A 26,994-nucleotide genomic window follows, 5' to 3' on the forward strand; every position below is an offset into this window, starting at 1 on the left:
TTTAGTCAAGGAATCCGTGTTAATTCCTCAAGCATTTAGCCCTCTCTTATCTGCTTAGTGTATGAACAATAGTAGTTACAAAAATTTCTCACTGCTCCTTGTTGTGCATGATTGTTCATTTTGTGCCTAATCACAGGAAGTGGGACAACGGAGGAAACACTTTCCTCGAGTCTTTCTACCTCGTCACCATGACAGAGCACTCTGACGTGGCCTCCAACAATCAGAACTCTAGAGGAGCTGTTTTAGTTGGGCAAAACCACCAACTTTTAAAGTGCATTTAAAATCAAAAGTCAGAATACTTTATTAATCCCTAAGGAAATTATGTTCTCTGTAAAAAATTACAGTCCTCTGTGAAAGGGGTGATGCCTTGCCCATTTTTGCTATACTCTGTACTGCTTCTGTGATTCATCTGCTTTTCTCGGAAATCAGCTGTTCGGTGGTATTAGGATTATTAAAGATAGATTTGCATGACCATTACATCAGTGAGCGAGTAAATGCAGAACAGAAGCAATAAGTGAGATTTTCTTTGACTGTATGGACACAGTATCTATTATAGGTTCTAATCTTTAAAAAAATTAAAAAAATAAATTGACAAGTGACATCAGGAGCCAGGTTTACCATTAACAGCATCTATCAAGTTACTTATGTTTTGATTACCCCTCCCTTACCTGTGTAAGTGGTAGTGCCCAGGTAAATGAGGCTGGTAATGCAAAAGCAATGGGATTAGAGAGAAAACGTGGCATCTTCCTGTAAGTGTGCATTGTGTTTAGTTTTATTTTAGAGTCACATGGTTTAGTTGATGTTTCCAATTTTCTCCCCCTTTTGTTAATAACTACCAGATACAACTGTTTGTGCACGTGCTCCTGCACAGTTGATCTGATATCCTTGTGTTGCTGTTGTTCCCAGATCATCATCATACTAAATGTTGTTCCAGGATCAACATTGCAAGTGACCAATCAGAATGTTGTGACGTCATACTTTTGCGACTTCGGGAAAAACCGGCGTAAAACAAAAAACTGTACTTAAGCTGCGTGAAACCGCCTCTGTCCGCCGATCAATGGACCCTGACCCTAACCCTTTAATAAACAGTAAGCAGAATTTATATTGTCCTTGCAACATTGGAATTTCATAAATGCACGAATGGCTTAGCGCGCAAAGGAATAACGTCACAACAATGTGATTGGTCACTTGCAATGTTGAACCTGGAACAACATTTTCATGATGGTCTGGGAACTAGGGCTGGGCCATATTATACCGTTCACGGTAATACCGGTATAATGTTAGGCAACGATAGGAAAATGAAATATCGCGATAGAATGGGAGTAAAACGCGCATGCGCAGTGCCTTTGTTTTCATACGCACATGGCCGATTGTTGAGTGAAACAGATGAACCAGAATTGGTTTGTAAAAATGGTGCAACTTCAGTGATGTGGAACTGGTTTGGTGTTTGTCCGTCAGATACACGACAAAGCACATTTTTTTGCAGAACATGCAAGCGGCCGTTGTTATTGTCGTATTTGTCAGACTAAGATGCTCTTAAATCTGGGAGTAATCTGGGTCCTAAACTCCGTATGCTTCAGGTCAAACAACACTGCAGCATCACTGAGCGTTAAAAACTGTCTAAATTCTTTCATCTTTAATAAAACGATCAGCATTACTGCCTTACCAGGGGTAACTATGAAGTTTAACTTCCAGGCATCCATGAAAACAAAATGTATTACATTTAACGGAGTTAGAAGTTAGCAGGAAGCTAGCAGAAGTTAGCTCGCTAGTTTCGCTAGTTACCTAAGCATGATATAGCACGTTCTGACTGAGAGATTTCTGAAAAAATTCAAACGTACAGCTCTGCTATCACTTCCAACATAAATGAAGACAGGAAACTAAACAGCAGTGACGTTTGTAGGGTTACTGAAGTTGGGCTAGCTGGTATATAATGATGTGCTACGTAATCGCTAGCGACACAGCTATGTTAGCATAACATAAACAGTGAAGCTGGAGGACGAACACTAACACTTTTCCACTTATAAAAGTTAACGTGAAGGTTCCTCATGGTTAGAGACAAATGCAATCGCATGGCAGGATGCTGTAAACGGACCAAACTTCAGTCAGGAGAACAACTGAGATAATCCATCCACAATACGAGGTTAGTCATTAATATACTGCAACAACATGGGAATAGAGCAGCTGCTAGAGAATTCAACATTAATGAATCAATGGTACAGAAGTGGAGGAAGCAAGAAGAATGAGTTTAATAAAGTTTGATTTATCTGACTGCTTTGTTTCGCTTAATGTGCCTTATAATCCCGTGCACCTTATGGTCCAAAAAATACGTACTGCACACTGCAGTTTAATGTTGCAAAGCACCTCTTTTTAACTTCAGTGGATATTATATATGGTTATGCTCAGGATATGTCAGCCCATTTCTACTGGAAATGCCTTTTGGTTAAACTTTCAGCAAGGAATTAGCATTTGCACTGTTACATTTTTATAAAGCTTTAATGTACATAAAAACCAGCTTCTTGTTTGAGTGAAAATAAATGGAAGGTTGTCTTTTTGCGCTAGTAATGTTGTGGAGTTGTATTTTGTCTCGCATCAATTATGTCGTCAGTTATATCGTTATCGCAAATTTTCAAATATATATCGTGATAAATATTTTTGGCCATATCGCCCTGCTCTACTGGGAACAACACCAACACGAGGATATCAGATCATCCCTCCTGCACATCGTCTCCCTCTTAAAATATGGACTGCACAACTAACATCCCGGAGACGTCACCAGGTGGAAAGATTTGCCACTAGAAGGACTTGCTGATGTTTTCTCACAAACTGATCTCTTTTACTTCTGTAACTAATTGTTCATACACTTACAGCAATTTATTTAGTTTTATTTTTTTTAAATATCACTTCGACCACTTCTGGGAACCCAACAGCAGCAATGAACCAGACTAGTTCCTGAAACTGTAATTACATTTCATAGTCCACCAAACTCTGCAAAAAGTGGACAATCAAGTGTTGTTCAGTACTAAAAAGCAAGCTGTTGAACTAAACTGCCACCTCATGATCATCTGAGCCGCATGCTAGGAATCCTCCTCGACAGACATGTAGGCATTACTTACAGGGCTGCTCAGTGTTCAGTGCACGTCACATGATGATTGCAGATGATCGTTTAAGGTCAGAGGAGAGCCTCCCTGGGCCAAGATGTTAGGCAAACTATAAGCTGATGCTCCTCAGGCAGTCACATCGTCAGTGGGTTCACATAAGATGCTCTTTGTGTATCTAACTACCTTCCAGGGCATTTAAGTAATGCAAGCAGTGACTGATTATTGCAGCAAGACTCCGTGGTATAGCCATTAACTTAACCTCTCTACTAATTTAATGCTTCAGCCCAAGAGTACAAACAAATGCAACATTTCCCTCATTAACAATTATTTCATGATACCTTTATAGTTGTAATGTCACTTGAGAAGCTAAAATTGTATTGTTAACTGTATTAAGGGGACTCAATTTAAACCACAGAAATCCATCACAAATTTCATTGCTTCTGCCCAAAAGCAGAAAAAAAATAAATGTGATATGTGGCCTTGTGTTCAGGTCTTTGAACTATTAAGGACGCAACTGTAAAAATATTTTACCACAGGAATTATTGTTGATGTTGGACAGTGTTTGTGGTTTTGTTGACTATTGTTCTGACACAATAGCAGCTGGACAGCGTCTTATCGCACAAAAGTCACCTTGAAGACGGCACCTGAACGGGCGTGGCTGCACAGCTGGTCACTTCTAATTTCACTAGTGTGACTCTAGCATCAGTTTGAGCATTTGGCTGAAACTGATGACAACCCTTCAGTTGTCTCCGTCCTGTTTGCGTCATAATGCTTCAGAATTATTACACAACTACTGTAACACCTATTTAAAATGCTCTCATAAGCCAAATTGTAGATTTTAATCTCTTTAATGTGGCCCATTTCACAATACTTTACTACACCACATCAAAAAGTTTCCATCTGTGATCCCAAACCTTCACTCCTGAGCTTTGCTTCATGACTTTTAAGTGTTTTTGACTTTTGGCACCTTAAAAACCCTCTCTGCAGGTATGAGTACAGGCTGGTTGTATTTTAAGTTTTATGGGGGCAACTGTAATAAAGCTCTGACAACTGTGCTACTGAATACTCTCAAACTGAAAGATGGGTGTAGGTATGACTATGTGTTACAAAGAGAAATGGCTAAATAACAGAAACCCTACAGAGAAAAAAAAATGAGTGAAGATGTAAATGGGGGAGGAGGAGAGGGAAGTGTACGACAATCACGTCATCAGACCACGTGGTGCCAACCTGAAAAAAAGCTCAGAATTAAAAAGAAAATAATTAATTTTTCCTGCGCATAAAGAAGAAACAAGTACAAAACGCTGGCCGACTAAAACACCCAGTGAGAAGAATTAATCAGCGAGCTCATTTTTCATTAAAAGTAAATCAAAATGATACAAACAACTTCACCATTTGCTGTTTGCCGATCCTCAACAGCAGCTGTATATGAACTGAGGCAAAGCCACTTAAATACAATCTAAATGCACAACAATTAAACAAACAATGCTGCACTCGCACACAAACAAGTGTTAAACTACTGAAAGCCAGTCATGAACTAAAACTAACTGAATATTACTATAAGAAGGAGTGTCCATATTTTGTTTACAGTGTACACAAGACTAAATTATATGTAGCTTAAGTTGCGCATCAGCTGATCAAAGAAAGCACAGCCTGTGGCACACCTTTATTCCCCTTTTAAGCTTCACAGTTTGAGTGTTAGACCCTGATGAAAACTCAAGTTTTTCTTTGCTGTACTTCTACTCATTTTATTAAATATTTTTAATTTATGTCCTAAAAGTTTCTGCTTTTAGGACATGTTTTTACCCCACTGAGGAGCACCTATCTGGGGTATATGTTTTAGAAACCGCACAGCACTTCCATTTACAAATAAAAACAAACAAACAAAAAGACTGCTCCATGCTGATGGCTACTTAAGTTAGCGAGACCTATTCTCATGCATGTTACAGATGAGTCACCGACTGTTACATTTTTAAATGCTTAAAAAATAAATAAAATAAGATAGACAATGAGTTGAAAGGTGAGTCTTCAGAGTCGGGTAACACCGGGGTACTTTCAGCCTCCGGGAACCTTTTTAAGACTTCTAGGAAGCGTTACAGATAAGTGTTCCTGTGTCTGCGATACTAGGAAATAGGGCTGTTCGATATAACAATATATATCGGATGACGATATAAAAACGTCTATCGTTTCATTTTACGCTATCGTTTGTTTCGTGGTGTCACAAAATAAACTGTTTACAGCAATATTTTTTCATCGTTTTGATGGTCACTGTATTAATTTCTTAAAGTTCTCTCTTTCTCTTATATTTTATATAACCACACTACGGACGGACAAGCGCCTGTTTTTAATGCGTTGTGGTTAGCTACAACAACGGTAACAGCATCGCGTGTCCGCTTGTTTATGTTCCACATAAACCTTTCACAATAAAGCTCAAGATCCTGTTGAGAGTTTTCAAAATAAACTGAATCACGTGAAAGCAGATTATTTACAGATGAGAAGTAAAAAAAGCGCCACCAGGGGCCTGTTCTTCGTACCTCGCTAAGTAGGTTAGCCGGATTAGATTGTTGACGATTTTGCGTGATCCTGGATCGTTCGGTTCCCCGAAGCTCATCCGGGACTTGCTGTCATAGCAACAGAGCCGTAAGCGTAAACCTGCTCGGGAGCAGGTTTACTTTATGTAAACAGGATTAGATCGCGGCCACGCAGGTATGTCCGCTTCATTTATACGAAAGCAACAGCGATATTCCACCACTGTTTCACCATAAATAAATAACATCAATGTAACTAAAGATAATGCAGCACTTGATCCTTTTATTGATGTCACACAGATACATACAGGTCATTTCCTAAAAAAGGGAAATGTACTATTAACATTCTATTACATGTATGTGATTATTACAGATGTAATTCATATTTCAGAGTAGTAATTGTAAATTACTTCGTGTAATCAAGATGAGAGACCACGGCTATAAAAGCGAAGGTGGATTTGGGAAGCCTGTCGCAGCCATGTCCTGTCCGTATACGCGACCAACCCATTGCGGAAGGTGCAAGATTGATAAGGAGAGTCCTCAGAATTCAGCGTATATTGCGGGATAGACAGGATCCTTTAGCTCAGCGCGACAGTGTGCTCATAGAGAGATATCGATATTCCCGTGAGGGTATTATTTACTTAACCAACTTGTTGACGAGGGGGTGCAGGACCACCACCTGTCTTTTTTTCCTCTGCCCTTTTCTTGGTTGCTGTTATGAACAAACTAACAGAGTATTACAGGCCAGTATTACCTTGCCAAGAGACGCAAAGCAATCTAAGAGATAAATATTACCATTCTGTAGAATACTCCTGTATTCCACTTTTACTTGTTCCCATGTTCTTGTGGGTCCTGTTGTGGCTCTAATGTGAAAGGGGATATAATATAACATATTATAATATAATATAATGCCATATGATATTGGACAATATAGTGTCATATGATAGATCTACCCTACCGCCTACTGGTGTTGGCCAGAGGGGCCGATGGCGCGATATGGCAGCCTGGCTACAACCGTAGCTGCCTCCACCAGTGTGTGAATGTGGGAGTGAATGAATAGTGGTATCGTACAGCGCTTTGGGTGCCTTGGAAAGCGCTATATAAACCCAATCCATTATTATTATTATTATTAAATTACCTACGAGTTTGATTTGTCAGCAACTTTCTGCCAGCCCCTCTCTCCTTGCTTTTGCAGCCTTTGCAGTGTTCTCTTGCGTTTTCATTAAACTCTGAAACTCCTGAAATCCCTCACTCATGAGTTCTTGCTCTGCTGCCGGAAAATACCGAGCGCGCTCCTTCGACATTTTCGCCGACCAATCAGCGGGTTGCCGATCAATGTTTCTACTATCGATGCGTAGCCCCTTTTACGACACCCAGTGATGTCACATTACTGCGTCCAGCTGTAGTAATCGTCAACAGCAGGTGTGTTCGGGGAACCGGATTAGCGAGCTCACGGTTAGCGCGATGGTTTGGTCTTGGATGTGTCATTTGATCTTGGATGTAGTAAGCGACGTACGAAGAACAGGCCCCAGGGCCCTGTTTCAGAAAGCCGGTTTAGTGCAAACTCTGAGTAAGTATACCCTGAGTTAACGAAAACTCTGGGTTTTCGGTTTCACAAAGCGAGTTCAGCTGAAGCCTGAGTGAGTCACTATGACGACACACTCCATGAAGCTAACCTGCCCCCTAGCAGGTTTACTTCAACTAACCCTGACGTTCTCCGCCTCTTTGTCGGAAACCTGACAGTAGGAAGTGTCAGACATGGCGTGTCCCTTCCTTGAAGAGCCAGTAGATCTTGAAGCCCAAATACTCTGCAGAGCTCTCCGCCGGGAGAGAGTGATCAGAGCGCGTATGGACATTTTATCATTACCTGATGATTTCCTGTGCGAACGTTACCGTTTCTCAGCACAATCAATAAGTTATTTGGATAACATCCTCAGGCCATATATTACGCATGTGACACATCGCGGACATTCTCTCAGTTCTGTACATATTATTTGTATTGCACTTCGGTTTTTTGCAAACGGGAGCTTTCTGTATAATATTGGTGACGCTGAGCACGTTCCCAAGGCTACCGTCTGTCGGGCAGTCAGGAATGTTACAGTTGCACTGAAACGTCTCCTGTACTCGTCTGTGGTGTTCCCCGGTCATAGACCCACAAGATTTATCAAAGAGGGATGCCACAAAATTGCAGGTAGCAGGATGAACAAAACTTAATACATGATGTGGTGATACTTGAACTACTACTTAAATTTTACATTTATGTTCACGGTTCCCAGGCGTGATTGGCTGTATAGATGGCACTCACATTCCAATCATTGCTCCTTCAGTAAATGAAGGAGACTATGTGAACAGGAAGTCTTTCCACAGCATTAATGTACAGGTACATAGTTCCCTGTAGCATTTCAAACTAACAAATAATTTCATTATAGTAATGGATGCTAATTTGTGTTCTCTGCACTGTGAAGATCATATGTGATGCTGCCAACATTATCACAAATGTGGAAGCCAAGTGGCCAGGCTCTGTGAGTGGTGGTGGTGGAGGACCCCCACCTGTTTTTCGGGCCTCCGCTTTTTTTCTAGTGGCCATAATGGGTCACATTTGAGCATACAGAGTAAGCAAATATGTACTTATAATGTGTTCAGATAATTTCAATAAGTGCTTACAGAGGGGAAATTAATGTAGCCTCTAACTGCAATTGATTTACATAGGACAAACAGACCAAGCACTATGGCTCATAATACAATTACACCTTACCTGTTTGGACTATATTTTTATATTTCATTTTTACTTGCTGCCAGGAACGTTGGGGGCCTGTTGGGTTGCACCTGCGCTCAAATCACATCACAAAATAAAAGGTATAAAATACAAAATAAAATATAATAAAATAACGTGTTAAATGGGTGGAAATCCCTAGATCAATGTTTAAATTAACACTCACGCATTGACTCTGTCGGCTATGTTTTGCCATGCATGCTCTCTTTCTTTTGCAGCTGAGGCTGTGTTACTTTTTTTCTGCAAAATTTGCATGTTATCAGCATATGCTGCCATCAGAATTTCGGCCTCAAGCGCTGTAAAATACATTGACCGCGCCTTCTTTCCCTCCTTCTCCATGGTAATTCGCTTAATCTGTGCTCCACTAATCAGGGCTTTATGTATCCTCGTGCGCGCGCTTAACTTGGGGTTAAAGCAACTCCACGTTGATTGAACTAATTGTTATCAGCCTTTCTGAAACCGAATATTCCGAGTTGGACAGTTCGGGGTTACTCAACCCTGAGTATCGTTTTTCACTCTGAGTTTTCTAAACCGGCTTCCTGAAATAGGGCCCGGGTGCTAAAAAATAAACCTTAGACTCAAACGTTAGAACGGGCTTTTCCCCGCAGCACGCCGTGTAATAAATACAAAGAAAACAGCGGCCGTTACAACTTATGTCTAAAAATGCATCGTTTCATGCATCGGTTAAAACACTCTACTCCGGGTAAAGGACGCGCAGCTGGAAACACTTCCCGCAAGACGAGCTTCCCGAGATTCACAGAATTTACAGAAAATGTTACATTTTTGTGATTTATATCGTTATCGGACGATAGAATTCTTATATCGGGATATGAGATTTTGGTCATATCGCACAGCCCTACTGGGAAAGCGTTTACAGACGTTTCTTTTAGCTCCTGCACTGGATTAGACATTTTCTCAGCATTGGTAATAGGCCAACACAAGAATAAAGCACTGGGGGCAACCACTTAAACAAAAGCCTTAACATTACACACGTAAAGAGCCTAAACACAAAAATGGGGGGAAGAAAGATTTTGACAGAGCAAAATGTGATAAATATGCTCTTAGCATCCACCAATGAAGAGGCTGAAACACCACGAGAAAATAAAATTGTCACAGCTGACTGGATTTACACCATTACATAATTTTTTATTAGTGCTTTGACAGCAGCATGTAGTTGTAGTTGGATTTTCCCTGCAGGTAGTCCCCGAAACCGTTTGCTCCAGCAGAAGCTCACAACTAAGTACTCATAACAACTGCACAGACTGATGACATCCATTAATAATATAGAAATAGCCCCTAAAGGTTTGAGATGCTTGCACTCTCATGCAAACTGTAATTTGCTCACATGCTAAATGTAAATTTCTTCAAATCTGTTTAAACAGAGGGACGTTTAACTCTTCAGGACTATTAAAAGATTGCTGTTGTAACCAACAGATTATTTTTAGACAGAATGTAAAATGATTATTTACATACCAATGTGAATGTTTGAGAAGCTCCAGCTGCTAGAGGAAAAAAAAAACCCATTCACTGCTTAACTGCTTCACCAAGATCAGCGTGCTCTTGTCTAAAGACATTAGTATGTAGTGACTCTTCTCTCAAGCACTACATCAACTACTTCTTTCAATTCTCTCATTTCACCCACTCCTATGTTTATTCCCCACAGTGCTCACTAAAGGTTGTTGCAGCCTGCTGTGCATGCTGGATTGCCAGAGGCTACCATTAACATTAGCCACTACCAACCAACAGTTCAAATCAGCCATTGTCTCTTAAAGTTACTCCAGTGGGAGCTTCACATCTGTTCATTTTGTAATTCTAATGCTTTACTGTAATATACACTTAAACTTATTTTGCAGTCAAGTGCTCTAACTTGACAAAACAGATTTCTACACATTTCTGAAAAGCTCTTCCTCCACATCTCGTCCTCCTTCCCGATCAACAGTCCCAAGAGTGCCTCCCCCCTCCCCATCCTCGCAAACCAAACAACCACTCTACACAACACACATGCCTCATGGGAATTTGTGTTTGGCCTCCACCTGAATCCTACAGCACGGAGCAGCTTCAGTACCTGCCCCAAGATCCCACGGGGGCTCTCTTGGTGAATCCTATAAATAAACTTTATGCCACGTCGGCTCTGCAGTCTTATACAAACACAGTCGCAGCGTTGGGAAACGGGCCCATTCCTCAGCCAAACGCTGGGGGTTTTTTGTGGTCTGAATCACACAGGTTTTTCCTCCACTCCCACATGTGTTGTATCATGATTTCGAGGTTGTACATTCAAAAGATTTGTTATTTTGACTCCATATTTGGCTTCTGGAATTTCCCCCATAACTGTCACATTCTTGATATATGGAAAAAAAAAAGTGTTGAACATAGAATCCCCATTATGATTTCTTTAATTAAAATAAATCCTGGTAGATCTTGTTTAAATGTTTGAGACACACCACATTTCCCCCAAAAGGCACCGAGGAAAGCAAACAACCATCACTGGTTGGATAAAGCAATAATCACCTAATAAAAAAAAATATAAAAAATATAAAAAAAAATCACCACACACTGGTCACAGCCAACATCTCAAGTTATGAGTGTGACACTTTCTCTTGAGTTTCCTCTACTCACTCTTGCAGTCTGAATTGTTAACAGAGCGGAGTAACCACTGAGGGGGGGAAGCCTTTCTGCATGCAAGAACCAAATATGGAGGAAACGCGTACAATCGCAGCGCATGCACAGTCGAAGACTCCCTCTGAAGTCACGTGATCTGTAGGGTGATGACATCACAAGCTCACATGGAGTAAAAAGACTAGGAGATGTCTCGCTCAGTATTCTGTGCTGCATTCGCAGCCAGCACAGAGACACACATCAAATGAAGCGACCCGGGCTCTAACTTCACCTCAGATGTGGAAAGAGTTCAAGTTAAGAATAAGATGAAAACTGTCCAATCGCCAGAGTCACGTACAGGCAGGACAATGGTGACAGATGGTGGTGGGGGTGATAAACAGTAGGCAGAGTGAAGAACACATGACTTAAAGCTTCAACAATTTTTAAATGAACTAAAACCAAAGCTGCGAAACTGTAACAGTATCCCGAAGGGTGATGATCAGCTATGATGAAGGGCTGAACAATTATACCAACTTCAACTGCTTAAAAAGCTGTGGCCACTTTATGGGTGCCTGACAACGATTTCTACATCTCAATACACTGTGTACAGTACTTGAGACACCCCACATTTTACTTTTTTCCCCCCTTTCAAGGAGTGAGACTTTCTTATTGTTTTAAATGTGCGCTTCAGCAATATTTCTCCATGCTATCTAAAAGGTATTCAGATACTTTTCCTTTAGATATCAGCCTTTTCAGTCCAGTTCTTCTGCATAACGTCTTGCACAAAACTGCCCTATTGATATGTTCCAGATTAAGTTGGAATTTCTGAGTTTCCAGTCAAATTTCATCTGGAATGCCCCCCCAACTTCTGGATTTTGCCACTCAGAATTTAGGAGCAGCCCCACCAACCCGGGGTTAACAATCCAAGCTGGCAGCAGCAAAATGAATCTTAAATAAACAAACAAACTGCCACCGTTGTGCATTTGTGAGTCGCTAAAAAAAAAAAGCAATACGCACAGCAAGATCCATGAATATGCTGCAAAACAAAATTATGTTGCTTCTTAGCAAGGAAGAACCATTGCTTTATCGACTTTCCTACAGGAACGTACCGAGTTCCGACATGCAAGACTTCCAATGTAACTGGAACTGCATATGAATAATTGCAACATAAAAAAGGCACCTAAGTCAGTCGATGAACCAACGTTACAAGGAAATTTAAAGTATCTTCAGACACTGAATCTACCAAATAAATAAAAATACGAAACAGTCTGACAGGGACAAAATTAATAAAAATACAGGGCTACAGTCATTTTCCATTTTCCTAGCAAAATATAAAGAAATGGTTAATCGTCCAAGGCTTCACAGAACTATAAATGCCAAAGGTGATTCAACGTTTGCATGAACATTACCACAATTATTTCCCCCCATAATGTACACACTTCATAACAAAGGAATAAGATGAAATATAACTGGCACCCACCCACCCTTCAAGCCAATAAAAAAATAAAAAAAAAATACAGAGGAGCCAAGTCATATTTCAACGTGCCACCAACTGGACACGTCCTCGATATAAACTGTCCACACCCGAACCTTCTTGGAGGGATGTGCCTTTATCACAGAGTCCAGACACAAGCCGGTGATAGATAAAAGTAACTCGAGCTGGACAACCTAAGAGAGGGACTATAGTTTGTATGTGACACGCGTGTAGTGTGTGGGGAGAAGTGCAGTACAGTGAGTACAATAGACACTAGGTTGCTACCTAGCTTAGCAATGCTACACTTTGTGAACAAGCCATGATGTTCTCAGTTTTGCTATCTGACACTTTAAAAAAAAAAAAAATTAAGAAAAAAAAACAACACAGGATTGGTTATGTTGAAGACTTCCATTTTCAACTTTTGGTTGTAATTCCTTCTTCCTACAGAACAATGTAAAACTGTGCATTACATCCTACTCGTAGCCCAAGAGCACACATGTTAAAATGGCTCATTATGCAGTGGCATTAAAGAGGGGAAAAGCAGAAACTCCTAAAATTAGAGACACTGTTATGCATTTCAAATATAAACATTTTTGCCAGTCAACTCATTATTTGACTATGACAGTAGGGCTGCCACAAACGATTATTTTGATAGTCGACTAGTCACCGATTATTTTTGCGATTAGTCGACTAATCAGATCATCATCCATTGGACGCAAAACTACAGCTTATTGCACCAGCAGCATCTGCTCTTATATAACTATCATTAGCTTACAGCTTTAAGTGTTTAAGGTCTGTGCTAACTAAAAATAAAGACAAGATGATAGTTTATTAAATTTTAATGAAATTTGCGGATTGTTTCGGTGAAGTTTAATAAACTCCTTGCTATCTAAAATATAACAGGACACTGGAGTATATTCTGGAGCATCTCACACTTCTGATAATCAGCTGTCTGCTTGACGTTTATTCAGCTGTGTAAAAACTATAACTTTAATCTCAGACAAACTGATTTACTCAGGAACAAATAAAATACTAAAAAAAAAAAGCCAAACAATAACATTTTAAGTTATCTAAGTGACTCATATATATTTAACCTGAGTAGCGAAAGACGGCGGTGGGTTTGAAAACGATTTGCGGGGAGTCCGGTGTTCTCACGGCGCTAGTGAGCCTAGCCCCCGGCTCGCTAACGAGCTAGTGGGTAACAGATGTCTCCGAAAACGTCGGAGCGCTTTTGAAAATATGTGGTGTCCTGATAAACTGAGCAGATATTTGAGGTTTACACAGCTACATTCTCGCCTGAAAATATGTTAAACGTTTATTTTGTGACCCAGAAAGAATAATAAGAGTAATATTAAAACTAACCAGCTGCCGCCATTGTTGGAAACTGCGCTGGGCCGCGCTATGAATTCTGGGACACAGCTGCTTCTTCTTCTTCTTCGGGGTTTAACGGTAGCTGACATCCTTGTACATGCAATGCTGCCATCTTCTGTTTCAGTCCGTTATTACACTCTTAAATCCTGCCACTTATTCCTGCGTCTTTTGTGATCTTACAAAGCTTCAAACGGCGCGTCGACGATTTTGATAGTCGACGTAATCGTGACTAGTCGACAAATCGTGGCAGCCCTATATGACAGTAATGAAATCTTCAGAGAAAAAAAAAAAAAAGGAAAACTCTGCAGCACCAGAGCATTGAGATGCTTCTGTAGGTTCAACAGAAGCTCACAGAAGCTATCAAATTTCCCCCTAACCTCCAACACAGTCTCATTTACACAAGCCAACCAGTCAGCTGAGCTGCCATTAGCACATTAAGGACCCATTCAGCAGCTGAAGCATGGTGGCAGCCTGGTCTGCAGCTGTAGTTCCATTTTACCCATTCAACTGTTAACACTCATTCAGGGATGGCAACCTTCACTGGGTCCCGACACCTCGTAAAACCCGCCAACAAACAGATCCGTGGTGTGTGACGACACAAGAAGGGGAGTCGGAGGGGGGCTCTTCACTAGTGACATTAAAGATGACAACGAGAGCTACGGGCTGGGACAAATGCAGGAGAAAACAGAGTTGTCCATGCTAATTTTAAAACAGCAACCCCCTACAAAGCGCTGAGCAGCTCTGAATAGCCACAAACTACCAGAGTACTTCAGATTTACAACTGAGAGGTGAGATGAAAACCATACCATGCTACAGAAACAAAAGCAGCACATAATCTTATACAAATAGTGTGCTAAAAATAAACAATCTAAAGTGGTGACAATAGAAAGTAAATAAACTAAAGGCATGTGATGCAAATTATAAAGAGAAGACAGTTGAACTGCCTTCCTCTACTCAAAGGTTTCTGTACGTGCTATAGGAATGCTAATGCACTGAGCTCAATCTATATTTGCATGTATTCTGTAGATCTGCCGATTGTTTCCGACTCCCCAGCCAAGCTAAGGTCACACCTCATCTGACAATTACCACAACAGCAAAAAGAAAATAACACTTTAAATCATTTAGGCGCTTTGAGCTGAAAAATGTATAAATCACCTCAAAAATTGTGGCTGTGTACACCAATGTCTGCACTAAACCACAACTCTCCAGGTTATACTTTTAAATGTGCCAATTCTCAAAAACACAAGAACATTTGAGTAATTAAGGACAATTCAAGACTATGATTAGCTGGTGTGTTCATGTTAGCATGACTTCATCACACAACACAGCAGATGCACTGCACCTCCAGTCCTACTACAACTACGTTTAACTGGAAATGGGTAAATGGAACGCAACATTACACCCACACAAAACTCCCGAGTGAAGAAAAACACCAACTCCTGATCTCTAAATGAGAGAAAGAGTCATATCAATGTTAGGGAGCTCCACAACGAGTCAGCCCTGTTACTGTTTCGACACCATTAGCCAACACTGAATTCCCAACAGATGACAGTGTCTCTCTTCCATCTGTGAAGTTGTAAATTTGAAGCTCAATTATAGAGGAGTATACCAACATAACCATGCTACCCATCCAAATTGTAGCTCAGGGAGTGGACGCAATGTTAGGTACAACACAAAGTGCAACACATTAAAGCAACATTTAATACACTTTGATTATTAGACAGCATTAACCTTAAATACACACGAAATATTTGCATTACCAAAGTTTAGCCATTAGTCCGCCCTCAGTTTATTGTTTTCTGACTTTTAGACTAGACTAACTACCAGGAACATCCATACTGAACGTTTTGAATCTGTTATTGCCAATCACATTAAAATTATGTAGTGACCCAAAGAATAAGACTGGATACAAGTGCTGGAAATTAATTTCCTCTAAAGGGTGTCTGGCTGTTCGGGAAGGGCTCAGTATAGAACAACTCCTGCATATTGAAAGTTGTGAGTTGCGGTGGTTCAGGTACCTGGCTAAGATGCCTCCTAGATCAGCGGTCCCCAACCCCCGGGCCTCGGACCGGTACCGGTCCGTTAGTCGTTTGGTACCGGGCCGCGAGAGTTGAGGCTCAGGTGTAGAATGTGTGGTTTTCAGGGTTTATCGGTTTTCAGCGTTATTTTGTTATCGTTTTTATCGTTAACTCTGTTTTCCTGGGTCTTTTCACGTGTGTTATGAATAAATCTTTTTTCGGTACCGGTACTAGTTTTATTTTGTTGTATTTATCCGCGACACCTTAAAGGCCGGTCCGTGAAAATAATGTCAGGCATAAACCGGTCCGTGGCGCAAAAAAGGTTGGGGACCTCTGTCCTAGATGAAGCATTTCATATATGTCCTGCTAGGCGGCGGCCCAGGGCAGACCTAGTATACACTGGAGAGATTACAGAGGAGCTGAAGAACAAAAGCTAAAAGAGAAGGTGGCTAAGTCAGGTCTGGGCTTCTCTGCTTAGAGTGCTGCTATTATGACCGTTGAAAACAATGGATGGATGGTTGAAACACTAAAGTCATGGTAAATAACTGGAGTGAAATCTCTCCAGAAAACAGCCCTGGTACTGCAAACTAAACTTGTTTAATTTTATTAGTACCAGAAGCAACACCCACAGAGCCAGAACAGAGCAGTGAGGTGTTGTAGGAGGACAGGAAAGAGAGTGGTTTAGCCAAAAGTGGCTGCACTTTGCTCCTAATTACAAGTCTTTTATGCACTGGACATTGGTCAGCTCTCTATATCACCTTGTTTTTAGCTAATTGATTTTTGTTATCACCAAAACTACTTTGAAAATTAGCTGGAAAACACTTTTAATTGCCCTACTTTGCCTGAGAAAGACACAAAACAACATACTACAGATGTTAAAGAAATCTAAAGGTCATCAGCTTCAGCTTCTAGGTCAGACCTCTCTCAGTAATAGTGAAGGTAGACTGGATTTTTTTAAATGTACTTTGCTGAAGTGGAAAAAAGTAAACAGGACAGGAAGTAAAAACAAAAACAGCTCATGGGGTTGGCAGGGTTGACAACTGCAAGCCACAAAGTTATCGCACCCCTCACCTGGTTTTGTTAAATTTCCTACAGGCAGCAGTGGTGGGGTACACATGCAAACGTGTTCATGTTACAAATGGAGCTTTCATCGTTTCACAGTTTAAAATATTGCATCGACCAACTACTTTGTGACAAAAATCAAATATAATCAGCTGTCTGTGAAGATTCTCCACCCACAAATGAACTACAACTCCACCCCGTCTTGTACTGCAGTCTTTGTTAAGCCACAGAGTTTCTTGTAATGGCTCAACCCGTCACCCGTCACTAGAAAAGAGCCCATCAGCATGAAGTCCATGGCAGTGGAGTCAGCCTACGTCCAACTCAAACGAGGATACGATCCTTGTTTGATGAGCAGCTTAAATTTATTAAGGACCAATATTAGTACCTGGTCATTTATTTGTCTAGTAGGAAAAAAGAGACAGGAAGCTCTGATTTTTGCGCTACCATTAAAAAAATCAACTGAGGATGGTGGTGTCCCATCAAGTGGATAACAGATGCTAAAAATCAGATGCCACACACATACACAACACTGGCACAGTCCCCCCCCTGCTCCACAAAGAAAGTGAAGGAGATCAAGATATAGTGTACCCTGTGGGAGTTTTGACTTCCAGTAGGTCTACAGAGCAGTTGTGTCATGCATGTGGACAAAAAACAAACAAACATACAAACTTCTCCTAAAGACATGCCAAAGGCACTGAAAAGCATGGTTGCAATTAAGGAAATCCCAAAAAGTTGATTCTGTTCATCTGGACACACTAAATCACTTGGATGAGTGCCGAAACATTTCTCCCACTGAAAACGCAACATCCAAATGAACAGAATCAACTTTCTGGGAAGTCTCAATTTAAATATACTCAACAAGCCATTGTTGGAAATGATTGATGAGAAAGGAAATGCTTTAAACATTTGCCATATCTTAAGGAGCCCAAGAAAGTGCTTTGGTACACAACACCGGATGTAAACATAATTTGTGTGCTCATGGTAACTCCACAGTGCACCTTTAAGCCTGTGGTCATTACTCTTTACACGCCAGTCTGGGGGAAACTGGTGTGGTGTGCTTGAGCGCCAGTGGTGGTTTGGGGAGTAAACATGAAGCCACACTCCCTAGAGAACAGCCGCACTCATGTTTACTACAAATATTAACAGTCTTACACTGAAGCTAACAAATAAAAACTGCGCTTTACTAATTTTGATCCATCATCTCTGAACAGAAAGGTTACACATGCCTTTAAATTTCAACCAGAGTGTCGTCTCGTATTTTCTCTAGGACAGCAAATTCAAAGGTCTGATAAGAATGTCCTCTCTGAACTCTGTACGATGACATGGAGCAACTACCCATCCAGGTCCTTACTGGGTCAAACATTTTATCTCTCACTCCTGTTAAATGTTCATAATGAGTCAGCTGATGATCTTTCTTTTAAATGGTGGATGGTAACGGTAATTATGACTGTATATGTAACAGGATTTATGTTATGCTACTTTGCACACATTAGGTGTGGTTAGAAAACTCAAGGTAAACTTGACATTAATATGAAACCAAATCAGTCTGAACCATGGGGAAAAAAATTTTATATATCTTGTCGAAATCCGCTTTTAACATATAGCAACATACTCCCACTGTGACATGTGGATAACCATTCCCAGTCATGCAGGTTCTAGCTTTATCCATAACAGAATTCCAGGATCTTGTTCAAGGACACACAGAGTACAAACGGCTGATTAGAAACTACAGTGTGATCGCTTACAGGGTTTTAAACTCCATTTCCACCTTCTGTCTTACCAATTTCCATGACGGAGGGGATCTTAGTTTCCCTAAATGATCACTTGAAACTAATCATAAGCCTACTTCTATTAGCTTTTTAAGGTGACACTGATGCAAAGCCAGACCAACATAAAGGTTTGCCAGGGTTTGGCAAAGTAACATCGGTTCAACAGCCATCAGAGATGGCCAAAAAACACCCACAAGCATCCCCTGGCTATTTAAAATATCCCACTTACAGAACTCCACTTAAGAGTAGGATTATTCCCACCAATGACTCTGACTAGCTAAGGAGCAAAATCTTGACCTATTGTTTTGTTTTTGAAATCAAAACTCTAGCGTTTTATGTCAGGAATTTGTCTGTGTGGTGGATCAAACTGAGCCAAAAGTTCTGGAACCACACAAACACAAAGACTTATTTTATCATTTCTTCAATTAATATAAAATAGCTTATTTGGACCAAATTCAGTCCTTGTGAAACATCTGAGTCGTAAACATCATATATGTGTGTTATTAAAACTATTTTGCAAAAGCAAACACTTGTATGTTGACATATTTTATGCTAAACTTTCTCACAAAAAAAAGTTTGTTTTTGTACATATTCCTTATGTGTTCTCATTCTTCTTGGCTTTTACCTGGGACCTGTGTGCAAAACTTAGTTTCACTTCCTGCGAATGAAAGTGTTGGAATGACAAAAAACACAGAAGAATTAAAACTTCCTCATGGTAGACATATTTCTATATCACTGCCCAACCCAAAACCATGGTTTACCTACATACCCAAAAACTGAAATCTATTTTCAGGGAACTGCTCATAAGTCATGGAGACAAAAACCTGTGACTAGAACTTCCCAGCAACACTGGTAGTGGCCTTGAATCATAAGTAAACAAGAAAACAAAAAGGTTTAGAGCCACTGCCTCAAAAAGTCAACCAGCAAACCGGTTTCAATCAGGATAAAGAAGGGGTGGAGGGGGGCAATGCTGCCTGGCAAGCTACAAACTGGCTCTTCATGTGCTGATGTGACAGATTTAGGAGCAAGAAGCAATCCAATCCACCCTGAGTACAGGCTGAAGTCTGCATGAGTTACACACGCTTTCAGCTCTTGTGCAAACAAAGACTCGGACCTGACTGAGCGGCTGCAACACAGCCGGCGTGCAGGAAATCACACATGGCTGTGAGACATGAAAACCACGTTGCTTTAACAGGACAGGGAACTGTCCCCTACATGTGCATCACCAATTATCACTCCACCTGATAGATTATCGACAAGCGGTGTGGATTCTGGGGCAACTTCGTGTGAATTGTTACAGACAAAAATATAATAGTAATCAGTTTTCTAGATCACTGATCGATAAGATAAAATCCACGATGAAATCTGCCTGCTAGCTTCCAAGCTAACGACACCTAGCAGGGTGGAGGAGCAGACTAGGTACCGGGTTTTACTCTGACAACACATGCACGACGTGACAACCGGCTTCTTTACCACGAAAACCCCCGGACCGCCTCAGGCAAGACCGCCACATGCGACATCTGCCCTCTAATGCAGCGAAGTCGCCCAAGCAGACAGCTAGCTAGCTAACAGCTCTCATGCCTTTCTCTAGGGGAACACGTGGAGTGAACACGTGACGTCTCAAAACAAACATGCTCGTTTTTAGAGCTTAAACCACCAAATGTTTCAGGTTTGACAAGAATTTTAGCACCGAGGAGGGCTCTCTAAACGACTGAGAGGCTGACGTACTTTACACGGGCTGATCGGAAGCGAGTATTAGCCACATGGGAGCTAGGCTAACATCTGAATGAGAAGGGCCCGGCCAAGGACTAGGCCAAAAAGGGAGTCAGTGTGCTATTGTTAGCCAGCTAAGCTGCTACACAACCGAGCATACTCGTGCCTTTAAAGCTAATTGATGCAATGCGAGAGACATGGGCGGATGTCTCGATCGACTGATGCGGTTGATGCTGTGTCGAAACCGGTCCCAAAAGCAAACAGTAGTAAATACTGGTTTAAATATTTGGCAAGCTTGGTGTGGGTCAGCAGAGCAGAGATGTGGCTGTATGCAAGGGTGGGTGTCAGCAGAAGAAGGGGGAGAGAGATCATCAAGACAGAAGTCTTCTCCTTCCAGTCTTCTCCTCCTAACTTGAAAGTTTAAAGTCTATGCAAGCAAGCATGCACGATGACATCGCTAAACATTAATACGCTCCTTCTCCTAAAAAGCCCCAAGAAAGAGACACCAAAACTCTCTCAAGTAAAAGAAAATGCACGATCTGATGACACACCAGTGAGCAACTTCACAACCTTTGCACCACAACACACAGTGCCCATAAAACGTCCACGCAAGTGAAGGGCTATTTGGGGTACCGGATCCCTGAACTGCACCTTTAAATTTCAGAAAAGCTGCAGGCACTTTGGAGCACCTTTACTGTTTTTTGGGAAGGGTGTGCTCACTTGTGCAATCAGCCACCCATGTTCCCCCAAGAATAGCCTTCACTATGAGGTTGTGGAGGGAGGGCTTTAACTCCAAATATAACCAGCCTGCAAAATACCACAGTTAGAGCTTGTTCATCAATTCTGTTGCCTCTCTTTTTTCCTTTCTTTTTGGTTCAATAAATCACCCCCATGACTCCCCCTGTGCAAGCAGGACGACCACACCTGTGCAGGCAGACACTAAACACAACACTGACAGCCAGTAAATCAACACGTAGGGAGGGTACAGACCGTGGTGTGCTTGTCCATTCACGCTGACCACGGTCACAGCATTCATTTTCCTCGTCCACGGGTTCACCTTGGGCGGGGGAGCTTCAGTAAAGTCCTTTTTGTTGCCACCGCCGCCTTTAACTCCCTCCTCGCTTAGCTTGTCTTCGCTGTCACAGCCGCCTTTGCTCTCCTCTGTCGCCCGCTTGGAGGTCTGCTCCTCCGAGCCGGTGGTCCCTCCCTGTCCTGGACTGCTGCTGCCGCCTCCGCCGCTCCCCTGATCGGCGACACCCGTCTGCCGCTTGTCCCCGTCGCCCCGGCCGCTCGCCTCCTCCTTAGGCTCACTGCGGATCACTTTACCGTGCTCCTTCGCTTGAGCAAGCGGGTTGCCGGGTAGGAGAGCCTCCACCTGAGTGGCCATTTCCCACCACCGTCTTTCTTCCCCCCTCAGGATTACCAGTCCTCCCCCCCGGCCCGAATTCGCCTTCAATTTCAGGGAAACGTGAAGTTTTTCCGCAGAGTCTACCGCCTCTGTGTCGCTCCGAGACAAAAAAGAGCTTCAGTCCACGACGCGGAGCAGTCAGCGCCGAGTTAGAGCATATACAAAAACCCAAGAAACGTCTCTGGGGCCTCTCAGGATTACAACCTTATCTCCACCACTAGTAGCAACATGGATGATCCCCACCACGCGATAGAAAGGTGCGCGCACGTACAGTGTGGAGGGGGAGGAGACACGTAAAACGCAGGGAGCGCGCTTTTGGGTCAGGTCGACGTGCTGCTTTCATGCGCTTCCTCGTCATAAAACCTCTTAATTTCCAATTTGGGAAGTCGTAAAGTGGCTCTTTGTCGGGCGCATTCAAGTGCGATCAGTAACGAAATGTATCACTGAGTCACGCTGTGTGTTTTGGACGAAGTTAGCTGTTGAAACCAAGGACTCACACCAAAGACAAAGACATTTTTATAAATGAAAAAAGAATTCATCATTTTAATGCATTTTTTTCCACAATGAAACTGGAATAAAAGTGAAACACATCATTTATATATATTAATGACTTTCACATAACAATTGATTTAACCCAGCTGTCTCAAATTTTGCTGCTGGGGTGTGACTCAGCATGTAAGCCCATCATGCATGAAGTTACAATATAGGAATGACCAATCAAATGCTCCAAAAAGGTTTCCCATCATGACTTATGACCCTCAATCACATGCTACGTAAAAAAGCTAGTTAAACACCTGTTATGTTTAAGCTGTATTTAACTAAGTAAAGGAAGCGTGAAGGCAAAATAAAATAACTTAAAATAGCAGTGCCTGTCCCACAGAAAATACTATCAGTGTGAAATGTGTTACAAACATGCAGTCAGCTCTTTTTGAGATGACCAAAAAGTCTGTTTATATTAGGCTACTGTTATTGATTTTATACAATTTTATTAGTAAAAGACAACAATGTTGGATGAGATGTCTTTGAACTTTAGGAGGAAATCCAAGCACCTGTAAAGGTGAGCAATTAATTTTCCCAAGAGGCCACATGCCAACCAGGGACTGTTGTGCAGGGCTGGACTAATGACTTTATAAAGAGATTAAATAAACTTGTGGGGCCTTCCGCAGTTTCTCATGTGGTATCTCGGAAATATGAAGTGCCCACCCCCTGATCCTGGAGGAAACTTATGCAATTATAACCATTATCACCATCTATCATTTCTTATACCCTCGTCTACATCCATGTCAGATTTTTCCGATAGACGTAAACGCACCACGGATCTTTTGATGACGTCTGGCTCGCTCTTTGGACGTGTCACCGTTTCATCACCTTTACCTCATTGACTTGCTGACCAAAACACAAGCTTATTATTGTAACAAGTAGTTTACAAATACATGTTCGTGGGTACCACGTGGAATTTGTCCTTTTATATGCTTGTATAGATTGTTTTCTCTCTTTTTTTAATTTTAAAGAAAGGAAAAGAAAGAAAAGGAGAAAAAAAGGTGGGCATGCAAACCCCCTTCTCAGAGTTCACACACTATACACACACGTGTGCATACCGGAGCTGCACGTGTGTGCTCCCTCCTGATTTCCCCCCCAAAAAACAAGCTCTTCCTATGAAGTTTTCTACTTTTACCGAAACACACAGATGTCCCAGTTGACTATGCGTCCGTTGTTCTGCGTGTGTTTGTGTTGTGTCTTTAGCGACATTACGCGTGGCTCAGCATTACAGACCCTTTTTTAGCTGGTCTGGTTGATTATATAATGTGCTACTTGATACTCGGCGTGTGTAAAAGCGAGAGTATGGGAAAGAGGGGACGCGCCTGTGCGTTTGGAAAAAGAAAATGATGACTTGTGTTGAACGCAGAGGGGAAAAGTGGCTGTGCATTAGCAAGCTGTCCCTCAGGCAAATATTCAGTTTACTGAATGCTCCAACATTAGATTAGAGTCAGAGGCTCTGAGATATAAAATAGCAACATAAAAATATTGCATTCAAACTCTATAGTAAAACATTATCTGTGCAGTATACAGTATATGAATATACTAATATAATATATAAGTACAAAAAGCAGTCATGTAGGGCCTGGAAGTACTTTTAGAGTGTTTTTGAACTGTAGAAATATACAAAACCTGGATCAACCCCGGTTTCCACAATAGGACATAATTAAAGTTGATTTACTCTAAAACATTTCAAGTGAATACAATTTTATTTATTTAGTACTGAATCATAACAGTTGTTGCTTCAGAGAACTTTATATTGTAAGGTAAAAGCCCTGCTAAACCACTGAAAACCCCCAACGACCCCCTACGAGCAGCAATGGAAAGGGAAAACTCCTTTTTAACAGGAAGAACTCCAAAAGAACTAGAACATTGCATAATACATAAGTTAATGGACGTAAATATCGTATCTATTCGTATCTCTTGCAGCTAAAATGTGAAATGTACAGGACTGAATAATGCAATATTTCCTTTTCAAATGTACTCCCTGGTGCGGTGAAGTAGCAAAAAACTAACCTAATATGATACATATAATATAAAAGTGATACAGTGCAAAATACCATTTAAATTATAAATTCTGTACACTGTAAAATAAACATATAAAAGTACAATACTGTAAAAAATTCTCGAGCCACAACTCATGTCGTTATATTCTGCTTTTAAGGAGCAAGACTTTCTTGTAATCTTTTGAGCAATAGTTCTACAGGCTTTCTGAAGGTCAGTTTTTCTTTGGACATTTGCTGTTTTTTCACTTATTTTCAGCCCACTCCTTACACCTGACTATTTTCAGATGAATGTTTTTGTCTTAAGCCACTAAAGACTGACCTATGAATCATTCGAGCACAAAAAAGGCACCTAACTCAAGGAAAACCAGTGTTGTGTCTGCACAACAGGCAACTTAACAAAGAAACATTTTTACATTGTATCTTTAGAAACTTTGTTACCAGCAGCTTGCCACAAAAACATAATGAACAACACCAAATAAAACACAGTTTGGCAGGCATAAAATATTATTTTTTTAAGCAACAAGTTGATTCTCAAAGAGCTCTTAGCTCAAAAGTTCACATATCTGGGTATGGTGTGCACAGTGTCCTTAAAAAATTGAGGAAATTGGAAAAGTGGAGGAAAAAAGAAAAGATGGTAGGCCCAAAAAATATCTACAGCAGATGAACAGTATATTTGTTATATTGCAAAATCTATCAAAAAAAAAAAAAACAACAACAACAACAACAACCAACAAATCGCAAAACAAAAAATAAATGAAGGGTTTTTAAAAAAGCAAAACTAAATCTGAGTTAGCTGATTCTTGATTCATGGAAAAACGCTTTCCAAATAAATATTGCAATCACCAGCTCTACTAAAACACTAACTTCACCAGCTTCACAAAGTGTTTAAAAATAAAACATATGTTATGTGTTACAAAGCATTTATAAAAAAAAATTTGACACATCAGCCCAGGAGCTGTAGTTGTTGTACTCAACCAACAGGATTCCTGGAGTGTTTTCTGAGTAAAGCCAGAACTATGCTGTCAGCCAGTACTGATCATGGCATGCACAAACTTCCTCTTAGCCTACTAATGGCTGCATTATTATGAAGGGCGTAGCATCAGTTGCTATATTTGAATGACGGGTGTGTGCAAGAGATAACAGTTCTGTGACAAGAGAAAGTAATGAGAAAAAAAAAGTTTGGTTTGATTTAAATTACACCAACCATATGAATGAATTCACACCCATCACATTCCTGCACGCACATTCTCCAGCTTCCTTAAAGCGGGTGGTCCTGACTACTGAGATCAATAAAAACTGACAGGTCTCTTTAAAGCTAGCACCACCATTTCTGCAGCATTCATATAGCCATAAATAGTATGCTATTTTTAAACCGACCCAGTAGCAAAGTGACCTCACTGCAAAGAAACCAACTACACGTTCATTTTTAACATTAAACTATCTCCCAAATCCTCTATTAGGGATGAATTTTCATCTACGCTGCCAACATTATTGTGTTTTTTTCAGTCAGTGCTTCACCACAGGGAATGCTTTAAAGTTAAAAATAAAAATAAATGCTTAGTGGAAGAGTATTAATTACTAGCTGTTACACCAGTACCAATTTGTGATACCAAAACTGTGAAAACTCAGACACCAGCTTATGTAGACCTAAATCTCCCACGTGAATGAGGGCATGGTGGACAAAACTGGACCAGCTGCTTTTCTCTAGCTGTTATCCACATTATAATCATATAACTGTCATAAAAGTCAGTCGTCCTGCTTTAGTCCTGCCAGAACACAATGTGTTTAAAAAGTGTGTTCAGGTATGTTAATTAATAAAATACTTTCTTTATTCATAGAGTTGAATATGAATGTTTCCAGCAATACATTTTTTAAATAAGGAACATTAAAGGTACAGTGTGCAAAAATCTCACCACTAGATGTCACTAGATTGCAGGTTGCAGTCGATTGGATTCTGTCTTCTTAACCCTTCCAATTAAAGTGCAGAATCCTGGGTAAGGTGGCCACCGTTCTTCTGTAGTGAGTGTGGGCTGTCAGGCCACTCTTTACCTCAGCTGTCAAAACGTGTCCACATCTGTTTACTTTGCAGGAGGTTGTAAAACGATTGTGTTGATGAGCCAGGGACGTTCGCTTCTGTCTGATGACAGCAATACTGAAATGAGTTGTCGAGGATATCCTGAAGTTTCCTGTCAGTAAGCATCACTGTTTTTGCTACTGTTAGCCAGCGTTTGTGAAACTATCTTTGAAGTGGATTTAACATTTTTGGACTCTCTCATGTCTTTTGTCTTCTTCCTCTCACCCCAACTGTTTGCCCTGAGCCTGGTTCTGCTGGAGGTTTCTTCCTGTTAAAAGGGAGTTTTTCCTTCCCACTTTCTCAAAAGTGCTTACTTATAGGGGGTCACATGAATGTTGGGTTTTTATCTGTATGTATTATTGTACGGTCTACCTTAGAATATAAAGCGCCTTGAGACGACTGTTGTTGTGATTTGGTGCTGTGTAAATAAATTGAATTGATTTATATGAGAGGGAATAAACCCTAATACAATGTGAGAATGTAATCAAACTGTTCATCAGAGGGAAAATGTGATTTTTGGGACACTCAGGTCTAACATTAGCACAATGTTAGCTGATAACCAGCTGTG

General features: G+C 40.9%; 1 protein-coding gene across 7 annotated transcripts in view; it reads right to left on the bottom strand.

Annotated features, from left to right (window-relative positions):
• larp1 (La ribonucleoprotein 1, translational regulator) overlaps positions 1–22,089 on the bottom strand; it is a 52,550-nt gene extending 30,461 nt beyond the window's left edge. For all 7 annotated transcript variants that reach the window (XM_026182756.2, XM_026182755.2, XM_026182754.2 and 4 more), the window contains exon 1: positions 21,392–22,089. In XM_026182756.2, the coding sequence (XP_026038541.2) occupies positions 21,392–21,788 (397 nt within the window). In that variant the 5' untranslated portion in view covers positions 21,789–22,089. The remainder of the gene's footprint in view (positions 1–21,391) is intronic.
• Between the last annotated feature and the right edge of the window lie 4,905 nt (positions 22,090–26,994).

Source organism: Astatotilapia calliptera, chromosome 10 (genome assembly GCF_964374335.1).
Source record: "Astatotilapia calliptera chromosome 10, fAstCal68.1, whole genome shotgun sequence".
Classification (NCBI taxonomy): Eukaryota; Metazoa; Chordata; class Actinopteri; order Cichliformes; family Cichlidae; genus Astatotilapia; species Astatotilapia calliptera.